Raw genomic sequence first — 23210 nt, 5'->3', positions numbered from 1 at the left:
ACACCTGTGCTCATAGTCCAGGTCTCCCACAGAGCCGTTCATCAGCTGATTGGGCGTCCACTTCAGCGTCATGATGTGAGCGGTCTGGTGGAGAGACAGGTATCCTGGAATAGCCTCCATGTCATCCCTCTGTAATGCCAAGAAGGATAATAGTTTGAGGATCTGTTTTCTAAAGTGAACTATGAAGAAATTATATACCAATTACCCCACCGAAGACATTATTTGAAAAAGTATACTCATCATAACAGACTTTATATGGGGAAATACAACTCATAGACTAAAAAGGAGCGTTTTACATCTTCCTAAGTCAGGGGGTGGTTTTAACCTTCCAGACTTGGAATTGTATCAAGTTGTCACTTGCGACATATAGTTAAATGCACTTAAGTAGAACATTGGGTACATAATTAAGATGTGCATGCTAATCCCCAGGATCTTTTTGCATGTATATTTTCTACGGATAAAGCTAAGAAAGTCATAGTTAAGAACACTATAACAATATGGAAGAACATTAAATCTATTCTACATAGTTAAAAACACTATAACACTATAACAATATGGAAGAACATTAAATCTATTCTACATAGTTAAGAACACTATAACAATATGGAAGAACATTAAATCTATTCTACATAGTTAAAAACACTATAACAATATGGAAGAACATTAAATCTATTCTACATAGTTAAGAACACTATAACAATATGGAAGAACATTAAATCTATTCTACATAGTTAAAAACACTATAACACTATAACAATATGGAAGAACATTAAATCTATTCTACATAGTTAAAAACACTATAACAATATGGAAGAACATTAAATCTATTCTACATAGTTAAGAACACTATAACAATATGGAAGCACATTAAATCTATTCTACATAGTTAAAAACACTATAACAATATGGAAGAACATTAAATCTATTCTACATAGTTAAAAACACTATAACAATATGGAAGAACATTAAATCTATTCTACATAGTTAAAAACACTATAACAATATGGAAGAACATTAAATCTATTCTACAAGAACCAATATCACTCCCTAAAAACACAACCTTATGGAACAATCCTTGGATAGCTTTTCAGTAAATCTCTGATAAATTGGTCTACATGGAAAACTAAAAGCATAGAAACCATAAATGACTTGGTAATAGGAAATACATTTATTTCCATGACAGAAATAAAAAGCAATTTTGGACTGACCAATGTAGATATTTTCAAATACATGCAACTTAATAGTTTCATATCAATACATTTCTATTGGAAATGTTTTGGACATCAGAGCAATCTGAGGGAATCCAATTTGAGTCAGAAAAGGATATTCATATGATAGGTTAGATATACAAAACCTTGCAGAGAGCATATCCAACTGACAATCTCTTAGAAAAAAATATATAAACTACTGGAACCAAGACCAAGAAGAAGAAAAGATTATAGACACACTATTCATTAATGTTCTGAAAGAGCTGCAAAATCTGGACCCCTACAAATCAGCCGGGCTAGTCAATCTGGACCCTCTCTTTCTAAAATGATCTGCCGAAATTGTTGCAACCCCTATTACTAGCCTGTTCAAACTCTCTTTCGTATCGTCTGAGATTCCCAAAGATTGGAAAGCTGCCGCGGTCATCCCCCTCTTCAAAAGGGGTGACACTCTAGACCAGGGGTGTCAAAGTCAAATGGACGGAGGGCCAAATAAAAAATTTAGCTACAAGCCGAGGGCCGGACTGTTCGAATGTTCATTGAAAAATTTTTAAATGACGCATATAGTCTAGTGAACCTAATTGAACCTACTGAAAACCTAACAAATATATTCCAATATGATCAGATAAATAAAGCAATATTTTCTTATGGCTCTGTCAGTAATCTTTAATTTTCAACAGACACAAAAGACAAATTTCCTTTATATAAAAATCCCCATAACATGAACATTAAATGAAAGAAACCGGTATTCAAGGCACCATCAGTAGCCTATATTTTCTATTTTAGCAAAAGTGGGCTAAATTTACTTCAAAGAAAAAAACAATAATAGCAATTTTCTATCATCCACTCAACTGAAATATTTTTAAAATATAATTGGATTGAAATACAATAAAATAAAGTGCAAAAATCTATTAATCAAAAACAACACTTTGTTTAAGGAGAAGTAACATGCAGTGAAAACAAATATTAAACTTTAACTTTTAAACTTGAACTGAGTAAAAACTCTAAATATGTGATTGCACAGTAATGTTCACTTGTTTGAGGTTGAGGGTGATACTTGGTGGTGTCCCATCTTTTCCACAAGTTCATCAATGTTCGGGGTAAGGCTCTGAGCTGAGGAAATCCTCAGAATTGAGTGGAGGTGTTCAGCAGTAAGTCGACTTCTGTGTGATGTTTTGTTCAGGTTCATCAAAGAAAACAGTTGTTCACACAGGTATGTGCTGCCAAACATAGACAACGTTTGAGCAGCCTGGATGCGCAGCTGGGGCATTGTGTCGGGGAGGAAACGGGCGAACTCCGCAGCACCCACTGCCGCATATTTTGCCCTCAGTGCATCATTGCATTGGAGGTCAATCAACTCCATTTGGAGGTTTGGTGGTGAGCTTTCCACGTCAACAGCAAATGGGTTACCGAGCAGTTCCAACCTGCTTTTTTGTGCTTCAAAGTCAGCAAATCGGCGTCGAAAGTCAGCGGCAAGCATACCTATTTTATCAGCCAACTGTGCGCTCGGGAACGCACTGGTAGAGAGCTTCTCTTTCATGGTCTGGCAGCTGGGAAAGTGGCTCAAATTTTCTTTCCGCATCTGCGTCTCCCACAGAGTCAGTTTGGTTTTAAATGCCTTCACTGTACTGTACATATCAGAGATGACATGATCCCGACCCTGCAGCTGCAAGTTCATTGCATTCAGATGACTCGTAATGTCACACAGAAAAGCCATTTCACACAGAAACATTTCGTCTCGGAGTTGTGTTGTGTCTTTCCCTTTGCTGTCCAAGAACAGACAAATCTCCTCACGAAGCTCGAAACATCTTTGAAGCACCTTTCCCTGGCTTAGCCATCGCACCTCTGTGTGATAAGGCAAATCACCATGCTCCGTTTCTAACTCCGTCAGAAATGCCTTGAACTGGCGGTGATTCAAACCTTTGGCTCTGATAAAGTTAACTGTGCGCGTGATGATGCTCATTACATGCTCCATTTTCAAGGCTTTACCGCACAACGCTTCCTGGTGTATGATACAATGATAAGCTGTCAGCTCACCTGTCGCGTTTTCCTCTTGCATCTTTTCCCGTATCTTCGCCACCAGTCCGCTCCTGTGTCCACACATCGCAGGTGCTCCGTCGGTTGTCAAACCCACGAGTTTTTCCCAAGGCAGCTCCATCTCATTTACACATCTTGACACCTCTTCATACAAATCATGCCCCGTAGTTGTGCCATGCATAGGACGTAAAGCCAAAAACTCCTCTGTCACGCTTAGGCTGGAGTCCACTCCGCGGATGAAAATTGACAACTGGGCAATGTCAGAAATGTCGGTGCTCTCATCCACAGCCAAGGAATATGCAATGAAATCTTTTCCCTTTTTCACAAGCTGCTCTTTTAGATTGATGGACAACTGGTCTACTCTCTCGGCAATGGTGTTTCTGCTCATACTCACATTTAAAAAGAGTTGCCTTTTTTCTGGGCAAACTTCGTCACAAACTTTAATCATGCAGTTTTTGATGAAATCCCCCTCCGTAAATGGCCGGGCTGATTTAGCGATCTCTTCTGCCAAAATAAAACTGGCCTTGACAGCAGCCTGGCCTTGTGATTTGGCTTTTTTGAACAGAGCCTGTCGAGATTTGAGGCCTCGTTTTAATTCCTCTGCCTTTTGTAGCCTTTGTTCCATGTCCATATTCTTGTTTTTGTCCGCGTGTTTCGTTTCATAATGTCGTCTCAGATTATACTCTTTCAGTACCGCCACACTTTCTCCACACAGAAGACACACAGGTTTTCCAGCTACCTCCGTGAACATATACTCCGACTCCCACCTTGTTTGAAACCCCCGGTTCTCAGTGTCCACCTTCCGTTTTGCCATTTTTGATGGGTATCTGAAAGTTAATTTTACTGTGATGCTGACGACTGCTGTGCCAATAAATATTGAAATGAAGCAGCCTACTGCTCGGTGCGTCACCGTTGCATTGTGGGAAATGTAGTATTGGTGCGTGTAAAAGATCTGCGGGCTGCCGGCTTGCTGCGGTCTGCGGGCCGGTTCTAATAATAAATCAAGATCATCCCAGGGGCCGTAAAAAACCTTCTCGCGGGCCGGATGTTAAAGCGCGGCCAAGTTAACAAACAGATTACCGACCATTTCGAATCCCACCGTACCTTCTCCGCTATGCAATCTGGTTTCAGAGCTGGTCATGGGTGCACCTCAGCCACGCTCAAGGTCCTAAACGACATCATAACCGCCATCGATAAGAGACATTACTGTGCAGCCGTATTCATCGACCTGGCCAAGGCTTTCGACACTGTCAATCACCACATTCTTATTGGCAGACTCGACAGCCTTGGTTTCTCAAATGATTGCCTCGGCTGGTTTACCAACTACTTCTCTGATAGAGTTCAGTGTGTCAAATCGGAGGGCCCGTTGTCCGGACCTCTGGCAGTCTCTATGGGGGTGCCACAGGGTTCAATCCTCGGGCCGACTCTCTTCTCTGTATATATCAATGATGTTGCTCTTGCTGCTGGTGATTCTCTGATACACCTCTACGCAGACGACACCATTCTGTATACTTCTGGCCCCTCTTTGGACACTGTGTTAACTAACCTCCAGACGAGCTTCAATGCCATACAACTCTCCTTCCGTGGCCTCCAACTGCTCTTAAACGCAAGTAAAACTAAATGCATGCTCTTCAACCGATCACTGCCCGCACCTGCTCGCCCGCCCAGCATCACTACTCTGGACGGCTCTGACTGAGAATACGTGGATAACTACAAATACCTAGGTGTCTGGTTAGACTGTAAACTCTCCTTCCAGACTCACATTAAGCATCTCCAATCCAAAATGTAATCTAGAATCGGCTTCCTATATCGCAACAAAGCATCCTTCACTCATGCTGCCAAACATACCCTCGTAAAACTGACCATCCTACCGATCCTCGACTTCGGTGATGTCATCTATAAAATAGCCTCCAACACTCTACTCGACAAACTGGATGCAGTCTATCACAGTGCCATCCGTTTTGTCACCAAAGTCCCATACACTACCCACCATTGCGACCTGTACGCTCTCGTTGGTTGGCCCTCGCTTCATACTCGTCGCCAAACCCACTGGCTACAGGTTATCTACAAGTCTCTGCTAGGTAAAGCCCCGCCTTATCTCAGCTCACTGGTCACCATAGCAGCACCCACTCGTAGCACACGCTCCAGCAGGTATATCTCACTGATCACCCCCAAAGCCAATTCCTCCTTTGGTCGTCTTTCCTTCCAGTTCTCTGCTGCCAATGACTGGAACGAACTGAAAAAATCTCTGAAGCTGGAAACACTTATCTCCCTCACTAGCTTTAAGCACCAGCTGTCAGAGCAGCTCACATATTACTGCACCTGTACATAGCCCATCTATAATTTAGCCCAAACAACTACCTCTTCCCCTACTGTATTTATTTTGCTCCTTTGCATCCCATTATTTCTACTTTGCACATTCTTCCACTGAAAATCTACCATTCCAGTGTTTACTTGCTATATTGTATTTACCTCGCAACCATGGCCTTTTTTTGCCTTTACCTTCCTTATCTTACCGCATTTGCTCACATTGTATATAGACTTATTTTTCTACTGTATTATTGACTGTATGTTTTGTTTATTCCATGTGTTGTTGTATGTGTCGAATTGCTATGCTTTATCTTGGCCAGGTCGCAGTTGCAAATGAGAACTTGTTCTCAACTAGCTAACCTGGTTAAATAAAGGTGAAATATATATATATTTTTTTAAATAACTAATACCTGTTAATAAGAGTATACAGAGGCAATATTGAAAGTAATTTTCCCCCTCTTATTATATATATTTTTTACAGTTTCACCAACTCAGTGTCCTTGTAGTTAGAATGTCTGCCCTGAGATTGGAAGGTTGGGAGTTCGATCCCTGGCCGAATACCAAAGACTATAAAAATGGAACGTGACGTGTCTCTACTTGGCACTCAGCATTAGGGAGATAGACTGGGGTTAGGCCCTGCGATTGACTAGCTTCCTGTCCAGGGGGTGTACCTGTATGGTGTCAAATCCGATTCAAAAGTCGAACCCGCACGAGCAAGAAGAAACATTATTGCGTAAGCAAACACTGAGTCGAGAGAGAAGAAATGTGGTCGACAGACCAGAGGACGGGTCCCTCGAGTGCGTTCCTTGGGCAGGCTTAAAGGCGAGTCTAAAACCTTAGATTGGTCACTTTTACCGGAGTGATGGACGAACTAACAAATTCCTGCCATTGGCCAGTCCAGTGTTGTGATTGGCTATTTCGAGCCTTCTGTTTGCAATGCACTGTAGGGAAGTCTGCTTAGCTAGCTAACCGGCTTGAGCAGTAAGCGCCAAAAAACCCAGCAACTTGATAACCAAATGAACTGGGAAATACATTATAATAGGTATACTATACCTTGAGTTGAGTGGAATCTACGTACTAACGTTAGGTAGCTAATTACTTGTTAGCCAGCAAGTTCGTCTTGTTAGCCAGTTCGTCTGTAAAATGAAAAGCAGACAGTCAGCTCTAGCAAACACCACAAAACGAGTCCACTATTTGCAGGCAGGAGCCAATATTTAGGGTATTAACTCAAGGACACACATAGTGTATTTTGAATTATATGAAGACACAAAGGGGAGAATCTGCTACCTGCTACAGTTCATCCAGTACATAACCAGTCCCAAATAATAGAACGTAAACTCGCATGATAAACCAGCTAAACTCAAGTTAACATGTCAGAATCAGATTTATATGCCAAATACATTTGCATGTACAGGAATTTGACTCTGAAACATACAGTATGTACACTATGAACGCTAAATAATCGACGTTCTAAATAATCAACGTTCTAAATTCTGCATATAAGAGATGTGCAAAGAGCAATGTGCAGTTCTGGGATGATAGTACAAGGTGCATAGTCGTGAATGAATAATGCAGAGTGTGAAGTCCATGGATGAGAGGATCATCATGGACTGTTGGTGAAGGCCACGTCACGGGGAAGAAACTGTTCAGGTGGTGGGAGGTTTTGTTTGTGAATGACCTGAACCGTTTGCCAGAGGGGAGTCTTTGGAAGATGGGGTGGAAGGGGTCGGCGATGATCTTTCCTGCACGCTTCCTTGCCCTGGAGTCATGAAAGACCTTGATGGAACGCAGGTGGCAGCTAATGACCCTCTCAGCAGAACGGACAATCCGTTGCAGTGATGGAGGAGGTGAGGAAGGGCTCGATGATGGTTGTTTAGAACTGAATCAGTACACACAGCATTCAAAGGAGGACTGAGGACAAAACAACACCATGCAGTCACCAAACAGTGAACTGAGGAAAACATTTGTTCTATAGTAATCATGTGATTGGGAGCTACTATTGTCTATCAATTACAGAATCTCAAATTACTTCAATTTGGCATTGGAAGTTTTATTGAATACAATCAGTAGGAGTCAAACTGCATAAAGAGTCTCATCAGATCAGATGTTATCAGCAAGCCAGAGCCATCTGTGGAAAGAGCACAAGTATAACAAAGATATACGTGCAAACAGAATAAATGTATCATTCAACATCAGATTCCACCTAAAACAATGACATGAGCTCTGTCCCAATTCATCTCTGCTCAACTCCTGACCTCTCTACTCGCATCCTTCTCAAAACCCGTTGGAGGATGTCTGATGCGACGAACCTTGGGTCGTTCCTCTAGTGGGGTTTTAGGAGGCACGATGGTCAGTCCTATGCACCCATAGCTCTGTCTATGAATTTGAGTCGTTACATTTCTCCAGCCCCATCCCTCAGCTTTTTACCGAAACAGGGGCTGGGTGGACGCTTTGTTATTGTTTCAACTGCTGATTGCCACTTTAAGAAACACATCAATGAGTATACAAGTATGTTTAAGCCTACAGGACTGTTGGGAGTGTGGTGCCATACCTTTAGCGCTCAGGTGCAGCAGAGCTGACACAATTAAGATGAAGTAGCAGCAGATGTCTTGACCACCCTCTGGCTGTTCTCCAGTCAGATGTTTTGACCACCCTCTGGCTGTTCTCCAGTCAGATGTTTTGACCACCCTCTGGCTGTTCTCCAGTCAGATGTCTTGACCACCCTCTGGCTGTTCTCCAGTCAGATGTTTTGACCACCCTCTGGCTGTTCTCCAGTCAGATGTATTGACCACCCTCTGGCTGTTCTCCAGTCAGATGTCTTGACCACCCTCTGGCTGTTCTCCAGTCAGATGTTTTGACCACCCTCTGGCTGTTCTCCAGTCAGATGTTTTGACCACCCTCTGGCTGTTCTCCAGACAGTGGTAGCACTGGAAGGTGTCCCAGGCACTGTTTGTGGCCACGTCACCTCCCTCAGAACCAGTGAAGATCTCCAGGTTCTTATAGTGGTGCATCAGCACAATATATAGAGAGGGCAGAACAATACAGGAGATATAATTAAATGTAATATGGAGTCCAAGTCCCAACTTAAAACCCTTGTACAATCCATAGACATTGGTAAAAAGATTAACAAAAGTAGGGTACTGAAGTGTGAGGAAGGCGGTGCGATGTGTAAATCATAAGATGAGTTGGTGACTCACTGGTCCAAACTTGGTGTCCTCTGCCTCGTTGGTGTAGTGGTCCAAGGTGATGAAGTAGAAGCTTGACTCCACCTGGTCAAATGTGTTCTCTCTACACACAGACCTGTCTCCTGAGTAGAAACCTGACTCCACCTGGTCAAATGTGTTCTCTACACACATTGACCGTTCTCCTGAGTAGAAACCTGACTCTACCTCGTCAAATGTGTTCTCTACACACACTGACCTGTCTCCTGAGTAGAAACCTGACTCCACCTGGTCAAATGTGTTCTCTACACACACTGACCTGTCTCCTGAGTAGAAACCTGACTCTACCTCGTCAAATGTGTTCTCTACACACACTGACCTGTCTCCTGAGAACAATTGGAGTGAGAGAGAGAGAGGAAAATAAGATGTCAGGAAATGTCCCAGTGTTCAATTGGAGTTTAAATGTTTTAACATCTTAAATGTTGCATTCAAGGTAACAGTCAATTTTAAGACTGCTGTGGCTATATCAAAATATGCAACTATGGAAAAGAATGTTGCCAAATAAATGATAACACAGGATGTGGGACTGGACTGAGCCGAGCTGTAGGGAAATTCCACGGTACAGAGTGATTCTGTCACTCAGATTTTTCACTTTAAAATGTACAGTAATAGTCAAAAGTTTGGACACACCTACTCATTCAAAGGTTTTCTTTATTTTTACTATGTTTTACATTGTAGAATAATAGTGAAGACATCAAAACTATGAAATAACACATATGGAATCATGTAGTAACTAAAAAAGTGTTACCTCTTTGGGCTCAAGGGGCAGTATTGAGTAGCCAGGTAAAAGGTGCCCATTTCAAAAAGGCCTCGTACTCAATTCTTGCTCGTACAATATGCATATTATTATTACTATTGGATAGAAAACACTCTCTAGTTTCTAAAACCGTTTGAATTATATCTGTGGGTGAAACAGAACTCGACTTAGAGCAATTTTCCTATGTGTATGTAATAATGCAGAATTTTACTGGCTGTTCTGAGACCTGTGTATTAATTTGCCTGTCCTCTATTGGTTGAGATGCACTGCATACGCCTTCCCCTGGTTGTTAGCGAATAGGGAGACTTGAAATGGAGTTTCTACGCAGTTCATTAAGTCTATAAATTGGTTGGAATCGAGGTGTCCACCCTTTTGGATCCTCGCGCTGACGCAGAGAGGGTCTTGGCATGTCTTTTTAGAAGCTCTGGTTTTAGCTCCTATATATATCCGGCTCTGTTTTTATTCGATATAGGCTTTAAAGACATCATAATCTTGTTATTTTAAACCGATTTATATCAGTTTATGTCAGTATATTGCGATTTTCGGGTATTTCATTTTGTGACGTTGTAGAAAATTGGGTATCTCTCTTTCGCATGCCATTGTTTACTGCTATGGAACAACATGGAAGAGGACGTTCTCCAACCCAGCAACGATTCTTTTGGACAAGGACACCCATCCCAAGATTCTGATGGAAGCTCAGCTAAAAGTAAGAACTATTTATGCTGATAATTCGTTGTTCTGTTGAAAAAAGTAAAATGCATAAGACGCCATTATTTGCAGTGTAGCCTTGCGTTATCGCACCCTGTATTGCACCCTGTATTGCGCAGTAAGGTTAATTTTAAAAATGTAATTCAGCGATTGCATTAAGAACTAATTTGTCTTTCAATTGCTGTCCACCCTGTATTTTTTTGTCAAGTTTATGATTATTTATTGATTAGACTAGGTGACTCTCCAAGATGGCGCCCGACATTTTCTGGGCAGCTTGGCAACTTTTCTCATTGTATAAGCACGATTTGTGCCGCTAAATATGCACATTTTCGAACAAACTCTATATGCATTGTGTAATATGATGTTACAGGACTGTCATCTGAAGAATTCTGAGAAGGTTAGTGAAAATTAATATTTTTGGTGGTGAATACGTTATCGCTATGTTTGGCTGGAATCAATGCTGTTGTGTGGTTTGCTACTGTGCTAAGCTAATATAACGCTATATTGTGTTTTCGCTGTAAAACACTTAGAAAATCTGAAATATTGTCTGGATTCACAAGATCTGTGTCTTTCAATTGCTGTACGCTGTGTATTTTTAAGAAATGTTTTATGATGAGTAATTAGGTAATACACGTTGCTCTCTGTAGTTATTCTAGTCGAGTTGTAATGGTGGCTGCAATGGTAAACTATGATTTATACCTGAAATATGCACATTTTTCTAACAAAACCTATGCTATACAATAAATATGTTATCAGACTGTCATCTGATGAGGTTGTTTCTTGGTTAGTGGCTATTTATATCTTTATTTGGTCGAATTTGTGATAGCTACTGATGCAGTAAAAAACTGGTGGAGTAAAAAAAATGGTGTCTTTTGCTAACGTGGTTAGCTAATAGATTTACATATTTTGTCTTCCCTGTAAAACATTTTAAAAATCGGACATGTTGGCTGGATTCACAAGATGTGTACCTTTCATATGCTGTATTGGACTTGTTAATGTGTGAAAGTTAAATATTTAAAAAAAATATATTTTGAATTTCGCGCCCTGCACTTTGAGCTGGCTGTTGTCATAAGTGTACCGGTGTCGGGCTTGCACGCCAAACAGGTTAAACAAATCAAAATATAGTTTAGATTTTAGATTCTTCAAAGTAGCCACCCTTTGCCTTGATGACAACTTTGCACACTCTTTGCATTCTCTCAACCAGCTTCACCTGGAATGCTTTTCCAACAGTCTTGAAGGAGTTCCCACATATGCTGAGCACTTGTTGGCTGCTTTTCCTTCACTCTGCGGTCCAACTCATCCCAAACCATCTCAACTCACTGCCTTCCTGAAGACAAACAATGTATACGAAATGCTTCAGTCTGGTTTTAGACCCCATCATAGCACTGAGACTGCACTTGTGAAGGTGGTAAATTACCTTTTAATGGCGTCAGACCGAGGCTCTGCATCTGTCCTCGTGCTACTAGACCTTAGTGCTGCCTTTGATACCATCGATCACCACATTCTTTTGGAGAGATTGGAAACCCAAATTGGTCTACACGGACAAGTTCTGGCCTGGTTTAGATCTTATCTGTCGGAAAGATATCAGTTTGTCTCTGAATGGTTTGTCCTCTGACAAATCAACTGTACATTTCGGTGTTCCTCAAGGTTCCGTTTTAGGACCACTATTGTTTTCACTATATATTTTACCTCTTGGGGATGTCATTCGAAAACATAATGTTAACTTTCACTGCTATGCGGATGACACACAGCTGTACATTTCAATGAAACATGGTGAAGCCCCAAAATTGCCCTCGCTAGAAGCCTGTGTTTCAGACATAAGGAAGTGGATGGCTGAAAACTTTCTACTTTTAAACTCGGACAAAACAGAGATGCTTGTTCTAGGTCCCAAGAAACAAAGAGATCTTCTGTTAAATCTGACAATTAATCTTGATGGTTGTAAAGTCGTCTCAAATAAAACTGTGAAGGACCTCGGCGTTACTCTGGACCCTGATCTCTCTTTTGACGAACATATCAAGACTGTTTCAAGGACAGCTTATTTCCATCTACGTAACATCGCAAAAATCAGACATTTTCTGTCCAAAAATGATGCAGAAAAATTTATCCATGCTTTTGTGACTTCTAGGTTAGACTACTGCAATGCTCTACTTTCCGGCTACCCGGATAAAGCACTAAATAAACTTCAGTTAGTGCTAAATACGGCTGCTAGAATCCTGACTAGAACCAAAAAATTTGATCATATTACTCCAGTGCTAGCTTCCCTACACTGGCTTCCTGTTAAGGCAAGGGCTGATTTCAAGGTTTTACTGTTAACCTACAAAGCATTACATGGGCTTGCTCCTACCTATCTTTCCGAGTTGGTCCTGCCGTACATACCTACACGTACGCTACGGTCACAAGACGCAGGCCTCCTAATTGTCCCTAGAATTTCTAAGCAAACAGCTGGAGGCAGGGCTTTCTCCTATAGATATCCATTTTTATGGAATGGTCTGCCTACCCATGTGAGAGACGCAGACTCGGTCTCAACCTTTAAGTCTTTACTGAAGACTTATCTCTTCAGTAGGTCATATGATTGAGTGTAGTCTGGCCCAGGAGTGTGAAGGTGAACGGAAAGGCTCTGGAGCAACGAACCGCCCTTGCTGTCTCTGCCTGGCCGGTTCCCCTCTCTCCACTGGGATTCTCTGCCTCTAACCCTATTACAGGGGCTGAGTCACTGGCTTACTGGTGCTCTTTCATGTCGTCCCTAGGAGGGGTGCGTCACTTGAGTGGGTTGAGTCACTGACGTGATCTTCCTGTCTGGGTTGGCGCCCCCCCTTGGTTTGTGCCGTGGCGGAGATCTTTGTGGGCTATACTAGGCCTTGTCTCAGGATTGTAAGTTGATGGTTGAAGATATCCCTCTAGTGGTGCGGAGGCTGTGCTTTGGCAAAGTGGGTGGGGTTATATCCTTCCTGTTTGGCCCTGTCCGGGGGTATCATCGGATGGGGCCACAGTGTCTCCTGACCCCTCCTGTCTCAGCCTCCAGTATTTATGCTGCATTAGTTTGTGTCGGGGGGCTAGGGTCAGTTGGTTATATCTGGAGTACTTCTCCTGTCTTATCTGGTGTCCTGTGTGAATTTAAGTATGCTCTTTCTAATTCTCTCTTTCTTTCTCTCTCTCGGAGGACCTGAGCCCTAGGACCATGCGTCAAGACTACCGGGCATGATGACTCCTTGCTGTCCCCAGTCCACCTGGCCTTGCTGCTGTTCCAGTTTCAACTGTTCTGCCTGCGGCTATGGAACCCTGACCTGTCCACCGGACGTGCTACCTGTCCCAGACCTGCTGTTTTCAACTCTCTAGAGACCGCAGGGGCGGTAGAGATACTCTTAATGATCGGCTATGAAAAGCCAACTGACATTTACTCCTGAGGTGCTGACTTGCTACACCCTCGATAACTTCTGTGATTATTATTATTTGACCATGCTGGTCATTTATGAACATTTGAACATCTTGGCCATGTTCTGTTATAATCTCCACCCGGCACAGCCAGAAGAGGACTGGCCACCCCTCATAGCCTGGTTCCTCTCTAGGTTTCTTCCTAGGTTTTGGCCTTTCTAGGGAGTTTTTCCTAGCCACCGTGCTTCTACATCTGCATTGCTTGCTGTTTGGGGTTTTAGGCTGGGTTTCTGTACAGCACTTCGAGATATTAGCTGATGTACGAAGGGCTATATAAAATAAATTTGATTGATTGATTGAATTGGGTTGAGGTCGGGTGATTGTGGAGGCCAGGTCATCTGATGCAGCACTACATCACTCTCCATCTTGGTCAAAGTGCCCTTACACAGCCTGGAGGTGTGTTTTGGGTCATTGTCCTGTTGAAAAACAAATGATAGTCCCACTAAGCGCAAACCAGATGGGATGGCTTATCGCTGCAGAATGCTATGGTAGCCATGCTGGTTAAATGAGCCTTGAATTCTAAATAAATCACTGACAGTCACCAGCAAAGCACACCCACACCATCACACCTCCTCCTACATGCTTCACTGTGGGAACCACACATGCAGAGATCATCCGTTCACCTACTCTGCGTCTCTCACAAAGATATGGCGGTTGGAACCAAAAATCGCAAATTTGGACTCATCAGACCAAAGGATAGATTTCCACCGGTCTAATGTCCATTGCTTGTGTTTCTTGGCCCAAGCAAGTCTCTTATTCTTATTGGTGTCCTTTAGTAGTGGTTTCTTTGCAACAATTCAACCATGAAGGCCTGATTCATGCAGTCTCCTCTGAACAGTTGATGTTGACATGTGGCTGTTACGTGAACTCTGTGAAGCATTTATTTGGGCTGCAATCTGAGGTGCAGTTAACTCTACTTAACTTATCCTCTGTAGCAAAGGTAACTCTGGGTCTTCCTTTCCTGTGGCGGTCCTCATGAGCCAGTTTCATCATAGTGCTTGATGTTTTTTTGCAACTGCACTTGAAGAAAGTTTCAAAGTTCTTGAAATGTTCCGCATTGACTGACCTTCATGTCTTAAAGTAATGATGGACTGTCGTTTCTCTTTACTTAGGGTGGCTACTTTGAAAATGTTTAATATGTGCCTCCCGGGTGGCGCAGTCGTCTAGGGCACTGCATCGCAGTGCTAGCTGCGCCACCAGAGTCTCTGGGTTCGCGCCCAGGCTCTGTCGCAGCCAGCCGCGACCGGGAGGTCCGTGGGGCGACGCACAATTGGCCTAGCGTCGTCCGGGTTTGGCCGGTAGGGATATCCTTGTCTCATCGCGCTCCAGCGACTCCTGTGGCGGGCCGGGCGCAGTGCGCGTTAACCAAGGGGGCCAGGTGCACGGTGTTTCCTCCGACACATTGGTGCGGCTGGCTTCCGGGTTGGAGGCGCGCTGTGTTAAGAAGCAGTGCGGCTTGGTTGGGTTGTGCTTCGGAGGACGCGTGGCTTTCGACCTTCGTCTCTCCCGAGCCCGTACGGGAGTTGTAGCGATGAGACAAGATAGTAATTACTAGCGATTGGATACCACGAAAATTGGGGAGAAAAGGGGATAAAATAAATAAAAATAATAATAAAAATAAATAAATAATAATGTTTAATATAAAATATATTCTGATTTGTTTAACACTTTTGATTACTACATGATTCCATATGTGTTACTTCATAGTCTTGATGTCTTCACTATTATTCTAGAAAATGTAGAAAATAGTAAAAATAAAGAAAAACCCTTGAATGAGTAGGTGTGTCCAAACTTTTGACTGGTACTGTATGTCAAACAAAAACCAAGGATTTCAAAGTGAAACAATACAACTATGCACAAGTACTAATTTTAACAATTTGCAATCATTGGTTTCTTTGACATACAATTTAAAATGTATGTCAGCATCACTCTTACTGTAGAATTACCCTGTACCAATACATACCACTTGTGAGTCAGCTTGGCTCAGTATTAAACAGCCTGCTGTCATTTCATGCCTAACCCACCTTGTGGGAAAGCTATCCTCTAGGTTTTCACTTCTTCCCTTACCTACACTGCTCATATTCTTTACCAATGACTATCACATACATTCAGTATAGAACTATCTTTCTAACCAATAGACAGCAGCTGGTCATCATCTTTCTACTTGACAAATGTCCTATGCACAATGCCTTCATACAGCGTCAAAGAAATTAGAGGAACAAACACTATGGAGTTGTGCATAGAGGAGAGCCTAGGTAAGCTACTTGGAACAGAATGGACTCCTTTATCTCCTGTTTCTGTCAGCTGAGCAGAGAACAACTTCACCACCATTAGTGACAGTGGACCTGCATGGAATGAGGGATGGAGAGAGAGAAATGGTTTGAGATCATTCTCATTTATTGCAACTGCACAAAAACTGACAGAGTAAAAGTTATTGAATCTTTATTTAAATCAGATTGGATTTCAAAGTAGCTATGCCGTTAACAATATTGGCTATTATTTGGTTCAGAGCCTGACCTCTCTTGGCTCTCCCTCCTCAATCACTGACCTCTTCCCTATCTGTTCTCACCCTGCCTCTCCCCCCTCTTCTGCTGGTCTTCCAAGTCCTTCTACTCTACTAAATCCCTCCTCAACTTATGTACAATGCTCTTATTTAAACCAGAGACGGTATAGAAAACTAAACTACCTTGGCTTTGGTTAAAACTTCTTAAGGCTTGAACCCTTCATCTCAATTTCCGCCTAAAATGACATACCCAAATCTAACTGCCTGTAGCTCAGGACCTGAAGCAAAGATATGCATATTCTTGATACTATTTGAAAGGAAACACTTTGAAGTTTGTGGAAATGTGAAGTTAATGTAGGAGAATAACACATTAGATCTAGTAAAAAATAAAACAAACAAAAAACATCAGTTTTCTAAATCATCTTTGAAATGCAAAATAAAGGCCATACATTGACCAAGGAATCTAGGTGCAATTTAGGCATTGTCCACAAGGAGGCAGCAGTGGGTGTGCAACGTTTCTTACTGATACATTCAAGAATGAGAGCTCTACATTATATTTTGTATCAAGTCTCCCAGGTGTCCCTCACGAGTTTAACCAAATGTACCCAAGTGGCCGAAATGGTAAATTGATACATTTCAAAGTACATAACTATAGAGAACATACAAAAATGCTATGGTAATACAAAATTAAAGTTAACATACTCCTAGGAATGTCATACATGATGGATCATTAGCTTCCGTACATAAAAGGTACTAACCTTCACACCTCTAGATGGCCGGGATGGGGGTGGGTGTGGAGCCAGAGACAGCAGAGGGGTCTGACTGGAGAAACCAGTTCCTACATTTGATTGAGTGGGGGATGGACTTGAATGAGGTGTCTTTGAAGTTGGCTCCCACAGGTCATCTTACTCTCTAACATCTATTGAAGATTTTTTTAAATCAGTTAGAACTCAATTTTACTATTACTTATTTTATTTATCCTTTATTTTAGCAGGGGTTGAGCACTGCATCAATACATCAAATATATAACACATCTATAAAAAAAATAAAAAAAAAATATATATACAGTTGAAGTCATAAGTTTGCATACACCTTAGCCAGATACATTTATACTCAGTTTTTCACAATTCCTGACATTTAATCCTAGTAAAAATTCCCTGTTTTAGGTCAGTTAGGATCACCACTTTATTTTAAGAATGTGAAATATCAGAATAATAGTAGAGAGAATGATTTATTTCAGCTTTTATTTCTTTCATCACATTCCCAGTTGGTCAGAAGTTTACATACACTCAATTAATATTTGGTAGCATTGCCTTTAAATTGTTTAACTTGGGTCAAACGTTTCGGGTAGCCTTCCACAAGCTTCCCAGAATAAGTTGGGTGAATTTTGGCCCATTCCTCCTGACAGAGCTGGTGTAAGTGAGTCAGGTTTGTAGGCCTCCTTGCTCGCACACGCTTTTTTTAGTTCTGCCCACAAATTTTCTATAGGATTGAGGTCAGGGCTTTGTGATGGCCACTCCAATACCTTGACTTTGTTGTCCTTAAGCCATTTTGCCACAACCTTGGAAGTATGCTTGGGGTCATTGTCCATTTGGAAGACCCATTTGCGACCAAGCTTTAACTTCCTGACTGATGTCTTGAGATGTTGCTTCAATATATCTACATAATTTTCCTACCTCATGATGCCATCTATTTTGTGAAGTGCACCAGTCCCTCCTGCAGCAAAGCACCCCCACAACATGATGCCGCCACCCCGTGCTTCACGGTTGGGATGGTGTTCTTCGGCTTGCAAGCCTCCCCCTTTTTCCTCCAAACATAACGGTGGTCATTATGGCCAAACGGTTCTATTTTTGCTTCATCAGACCAGAGGACATTTCTCCAAAAAGTATGATATTTTTCCCCATGTGCAGTTGCAAACCTGGCTTTTAGAGCAGTGGCTTCTTCCTTGCTGAGCGGCCTTTCAGGTTATGTCGATATAGGACTCGTTTTACTGTGGATATAGATACTTTTGTACCTGTTTCCTCCAGCATCTTCACAAGGTCCTTTGCTGTTTTTCTGGGATTGATTTGCACTTTCGCACCAAAGTACGTTCATCTCTAGGAGACAGAACGCGTCTCCTTCCTGAGCGGTATGACGGCTGCGTGGTCCCATGGTGTTTATACTTGCGTACTATTATTTGTACAGATGAACATGGTACCTTCAGGCATTTGGAAAATACTCCCAAGGATGAACCAGACTTGTGGAGGTCTACAATAATTTTTCTGAGGTCTTGGCTGATGTCTTTTGAGTTTCCCATGATGTCAAGCAAAGAGGCACTGAGTTTGAAGGTGGGCCTTGAAATACATCCACAAGTTCACCTTCAATTGACTTAAATTATGTCAATTAGCCTATCAGAAGCTTCTAAAGCCATGACATCATTTTCTGGAATTTTCCAAGCTGTTTAAAGGCACAGTCAACTTAGTGTCTGTAAACTTCTGACCCACTGGAATTGTGATACAGTGAATTATAAGTGAAATAATCTGTCTGTAAACAAATGTTAGAAAAATTACTTGTGTCATGCACAAAGTAGATGTCCTAACCGACTTGCCAAAAACTATAGTTCGTTTCCAAGAAATTTGTGGAGTGGTTGAAAAACAAGTTTTAATGACTCCAACCTAAGTGTATGTAAATTTCCGACCTTAACAATATATATATATACTAACGTTCAAAAGATGATTCACTTAGAAATGTCCTTGTTTTTGTCCATTAAAATAACATCAAATTGATCAGAAATACAGTGTTGTCACGATCTTCAAAATGAGCGGACTAAGGCGCAGCATGCATTGAGTTCCACATCTTTTTAATACAAAGTGAAACTAGAAACAAAACGTACAAAGACCGTGAAGTCGTAGTGCACAAATACACTAACACAAACAATGTCCCACAAAGCAGGTGGGAGATAGGGCTTCCTAAATATGATCCCCAATTAGGCAACGATTACCAGCTGCCTCTAATTGGGAACCATACAAAACCACCAACATAGAAATACACATTCTAGAACACCCCCCTAGTCACACCCTGACCTAAACCACTATAGAGAATCCAAGGGCTCTCTATGGTCAGGGCGTGACAAGTGTAGACATTGTTAATGTTGTAAATTACTATTGAAGCTGGAAATGGCTGAGGACAAGCACATTAACAGTGTCTAGTTTGAGAAACAGACGCCTCACAAGTCCTCAACTGGCAGCTTCATTAAATAGTACCTGCAAAACACCAGTCTCAACGTCAACAGTGAAGAGGCAACTCGGAGATGCTGGCCTTCTAGACAGAGTTGCAAAAAAAAGCCATATCTCAGACTGGCCAATAAAAATAAAAGATTAAGATGGGCAAAATAACACAGACACTGTACAGAGAAACATCCCAGAGTCGCCTCTTCACTGTTGACGTTGAGACTGGTGTTTTGCGGGTACTATTTCATGAAGCTGCCAGTTGAGGACTTGTGAGGCGTCTGTTTCTCAAACTAGACACTCTAATGTACTTGTCCTCTTGCTCAGTTGTGCACCGGGGCCTCCCACTCCTCTTTCTATTCTAATTAGAGTCAGTTTGCGCTGTTCTGTGAAGGGAGTAGTACAGTACACAGTGTTGTACGAGATCTTCAGTTTCTTGGCAATTTCTCGCATGGAATAGCCTTCATTTCTCAGAACAAGAATAGACTGACGAGTTTCAGAAGAAAGTTCTTTGTTTCTGGCCATTTATTGAACCCACAAATTCTGATGCTTCAGATACTCAACTAGTCTAAAGAAGGCCAGTTTTATTGCTTCATTAATCAGGACAACAGTTTTCAGCTGTGCTAACATAATTGCAAATGGGTTTTCTAATGATCAATTAGCCTTTTAAAATTATAAACTTGGATTAGCTAACACAACGTGCCATTGGAACACAGGAGTGATGGTTGCTGATAATGGGCCTCTGTACGCCTATGTAGATATTCCATAAATAAATCTGCCGTTTCCAGCTACAATAGTCATTTACAACATTAACAATGTCTACACTGTATTTCTGATCAATATGATGTTATTTGAATAGACAAAATATGTGCTTTTTTCCCAAAGTGACCCCAAACGTTTGAACAGTAGTGTGTGTATATATATATATATAAAGTATGGGGAACACAATCACTATAATGAAATATCTGGATCAATAGGCAATAAGACGCATAGACTGTACTAATATACTGTATGCATCAGGTCTATACATTATACTGTATATACATATATAGAAATCAAAGACAAATCTTAAATTAATATGAAACCATTTAAAAAACTGGATTAGCACGAGAAGCAAAAACATATTTTACTTACTGATTTAAAAAAACAAGGTTACCTTCTCCTTCCGATCTTTCTTATGCGCAGGACTTCTCGTGTCACTCTCCCGGTCAATTTCTTCAATAATCTCATCCAAATGTGTATACTTGAAGTTTATACTGTTAGTAGCCATGTTGTACTTTTTAACTTTGAGAAAACTTTGTAGAAGAAAGCGAGCGCTGCGTAACGTAAACTCCCCTGTGTCCTATAGATTTTCAATGGAGAATGAATTGTGTTGCACGCAGCCATATGACAATGGCCATTACTCCAACAAAGGGCCATCACATACTCATGTAAAGCCCAGCTCATTGGCTATCTAACTAGCTATGTTTCAAAACGATAGGTGGTCATTGGACCAAGAGACTGTCAATCAAGGGAACACTGCCCGTCTCATTGGTGCATTATGATGGCTGTCCTTTGTGGGCTATTAGACATGTTGTGTAGCCAATACGTAATGTAGAATGATGAAACAAAGTTTGGTTGCCTTCTAGAGTGTCTGAGGATTGCTGTTTAGATTTCATAGATTGTTTTGTTGCAAGTTGAAAGAGTCGAAATTCATGCGAAACGCTGTATACAACATGGATCGTGTTAGGGTATAAAAATGTATTTTATCAAACAAAACAATGCTACATTTTATCTCTGGGACCCTCAGGATGACAAATCAGAGCAAGATTACTGAATGTAAGTAAATTATATACCGTCAGGTGAATGTATCAAAGCAGTTGCCTTGATAAAAGTGTTTTGTTGTTGTGCACTATCCTCAAACAATAGCATGGTATTTTTTCACTGTAGTAGCTACTGTAAATTAGACACTGCAGTTAGATTAACAATCATTTCAGCTTTCTGACCATATAAGACATGTCTATGTCCCAGAAAGTTGGCTTTTGTTTACAATGCCATTCTAGTCAAATATCGCATATTGAGCAGCAACTCTCCCGATTTCGGGACACTGATCCAGTAGTTAAACCACATGGTTAAATGTTAGCTAGCTAGCTACCGTTAGCTAGTTCGTTTCCTAGCTAGCTGATGTTAACCTAGCTTGCCTCATCAATACCCTGCTTTAATAACAGAAGATCAAATAACTACTTACTCAATTTCAATATTGAAATCATAGTTAATTAGCTAGCTAGTTGGTTAGCTAGTTTCTCTACTGAAAAACTATGGAACTTACCTCTTCATTGTCAGACATCGTTCACCTTTCACCGTCTCCTTTCATCTCTATGGTAAAAAAATTAGATTAGAGAGCAGTCAAGACGCGATTGGTCCAAAAACTTGACCAATTGCGTTTCAGTAGACTGCTACAGGCTATGTTCATTGGTTAGAATTATACCTATTATACAATTATAGTAAGCAGTTGTGAGAGCAAAATAGATTTTGGAGAGGAAACTGGAAAGTTGGTGTGAGAGGGAGAGAAGACATCCATGTGGGGACGCGGTGTGTTTGTGAGAGTGCAGTCTTGACATGTAGTATGTATTTCTTCAGGTGAGCAAAAATCTCTGCTCTCAAATTAATTTACTGCATGCGGAAGAGCAGTTCAAAGTCACACTCGCAAGCTCTCAAGTTTAACTCTCAAATGACTGCCTCGCCTGGTTCACCAACTACTTCTCAGATAGAGTTCAGTGTGTCAAATCGGAGGGCCTGTTGTCCGGACCTCTGGCAGTCTCTATGGGGGTGCCAAAGGGTTCAATTCTCGGGCTGACTCTTTTCTCTGTATGCATCAATGATGTCGCTCTTGCTGCTGGTGATTCTCCGATCCACCTCTACGCAGACGACACCATTCTGTATACTTCTGGCCCTTCTTTGGACACTGCGTTAAACGAGCTTCAATGCCATACAACACTCCTTCCGTGGCCTCCAACTGCTCTTAAATGCAAGTAAAACTAAATGCATGCTCTTCAACCGATCGCTGCCCGCACCTGCCCGCCCGTCTAGCATCACTACTCTGGACGGTTCTGACTTAGAATATGTGGACAACTACAAATACCTAGATGTCTGGTTAGACTGTAAACTCTCCTTCCAGGCTCACATTAAGCATCTCCAATCCAAAATTAAATCTAGAATCGGCTTCCTATTTCGCAACAAAGCATCCTTCACTCATGCTGCCAAACATACCCTCGTAAAACTGACTATCCTACCGATCCTTGACTTCGACGATGTCATTTACAAAATAGCCTCTAACACTCTACTCAGCAAATTAGATGCAGTCTATCACAGTGCCATCCGTTTTGTCACCAAAGCCCCATATACCACCCACCACTGCGACTTGTATGCTCTCGTTGGCTGGCCCTCGCTTCATATTCGACGCCAAACCCATTGGCTCCAGGTCATCTATAAGTCTTTGCTAGGTAAAGCCGCGCCTTATCTCAGCTCACTGGTCACCATAGCAGCACCCACCGTAGCACGCGCTCCAGCAGGTATATTTCACTGGTCATCCCCTAAAGCCAACACCACCTTTGGCTGCCTTTCCTTCCAGTTCTCTGCTGCCAATGACTGGAACAAATTGCAAAAATCACAGAAGCTGGAGTCTTATATCTCCCTCACTAACTTTAAGCTTCAGCTGTTAGAGCAGCTTACCGATCATTGTACCTGTACACAGCCCATCTGTAAATAGCCCACCCAACTACCTCATCCCCATATTGGTATTTATTTTTTTGCTCCTTTGCACCCCAGTATCTCTACTTGCCCATTCATCTT

At 41.7% G+C, this 23210-nt stretch overlaps 1 protein-coding gene across 1 annotated transcript in view; it reads right to left on the bottom strand.

Annotated features, from left to right (window-relative positions):
- LOC120050602 (small G protein signaling modulator 1-like) overlaps positions 1–23210 on the bottom strand; it is an 81111-nt gene that overhangs the window by 30833 nt on the left and 27068 nt on the right. The window contains exon 9 of the mRNA XM_038997197.1: positions 5–129. Coding sequence (XP_038853125.1) covers positions 5–129 — 125 coding nt within the window. The remainder of the gene's footprint in view (positions 1–4; positions 130–23210) is intronic.

The sequence above is a fragment of the Salvelinus namaycush genome, chromosome 1 (assembly GCF_016432855.1).
Source record: "Salvelinus namaycush isolate Seneca chromosome 1, SaNama_1.0, whole genome shotgun sequence".
Lineage (NCBI taxonomy): Eukaryota > Metazoa > Chordata > Actinopteri > Salmoniformes > Salmonidae > Salvelinus > Salvelinus namaycush.
Note: the sequence above shows the minus strand (reverse complement) of the source record. Positions and strands in the feature narration are given on the sequence as shown.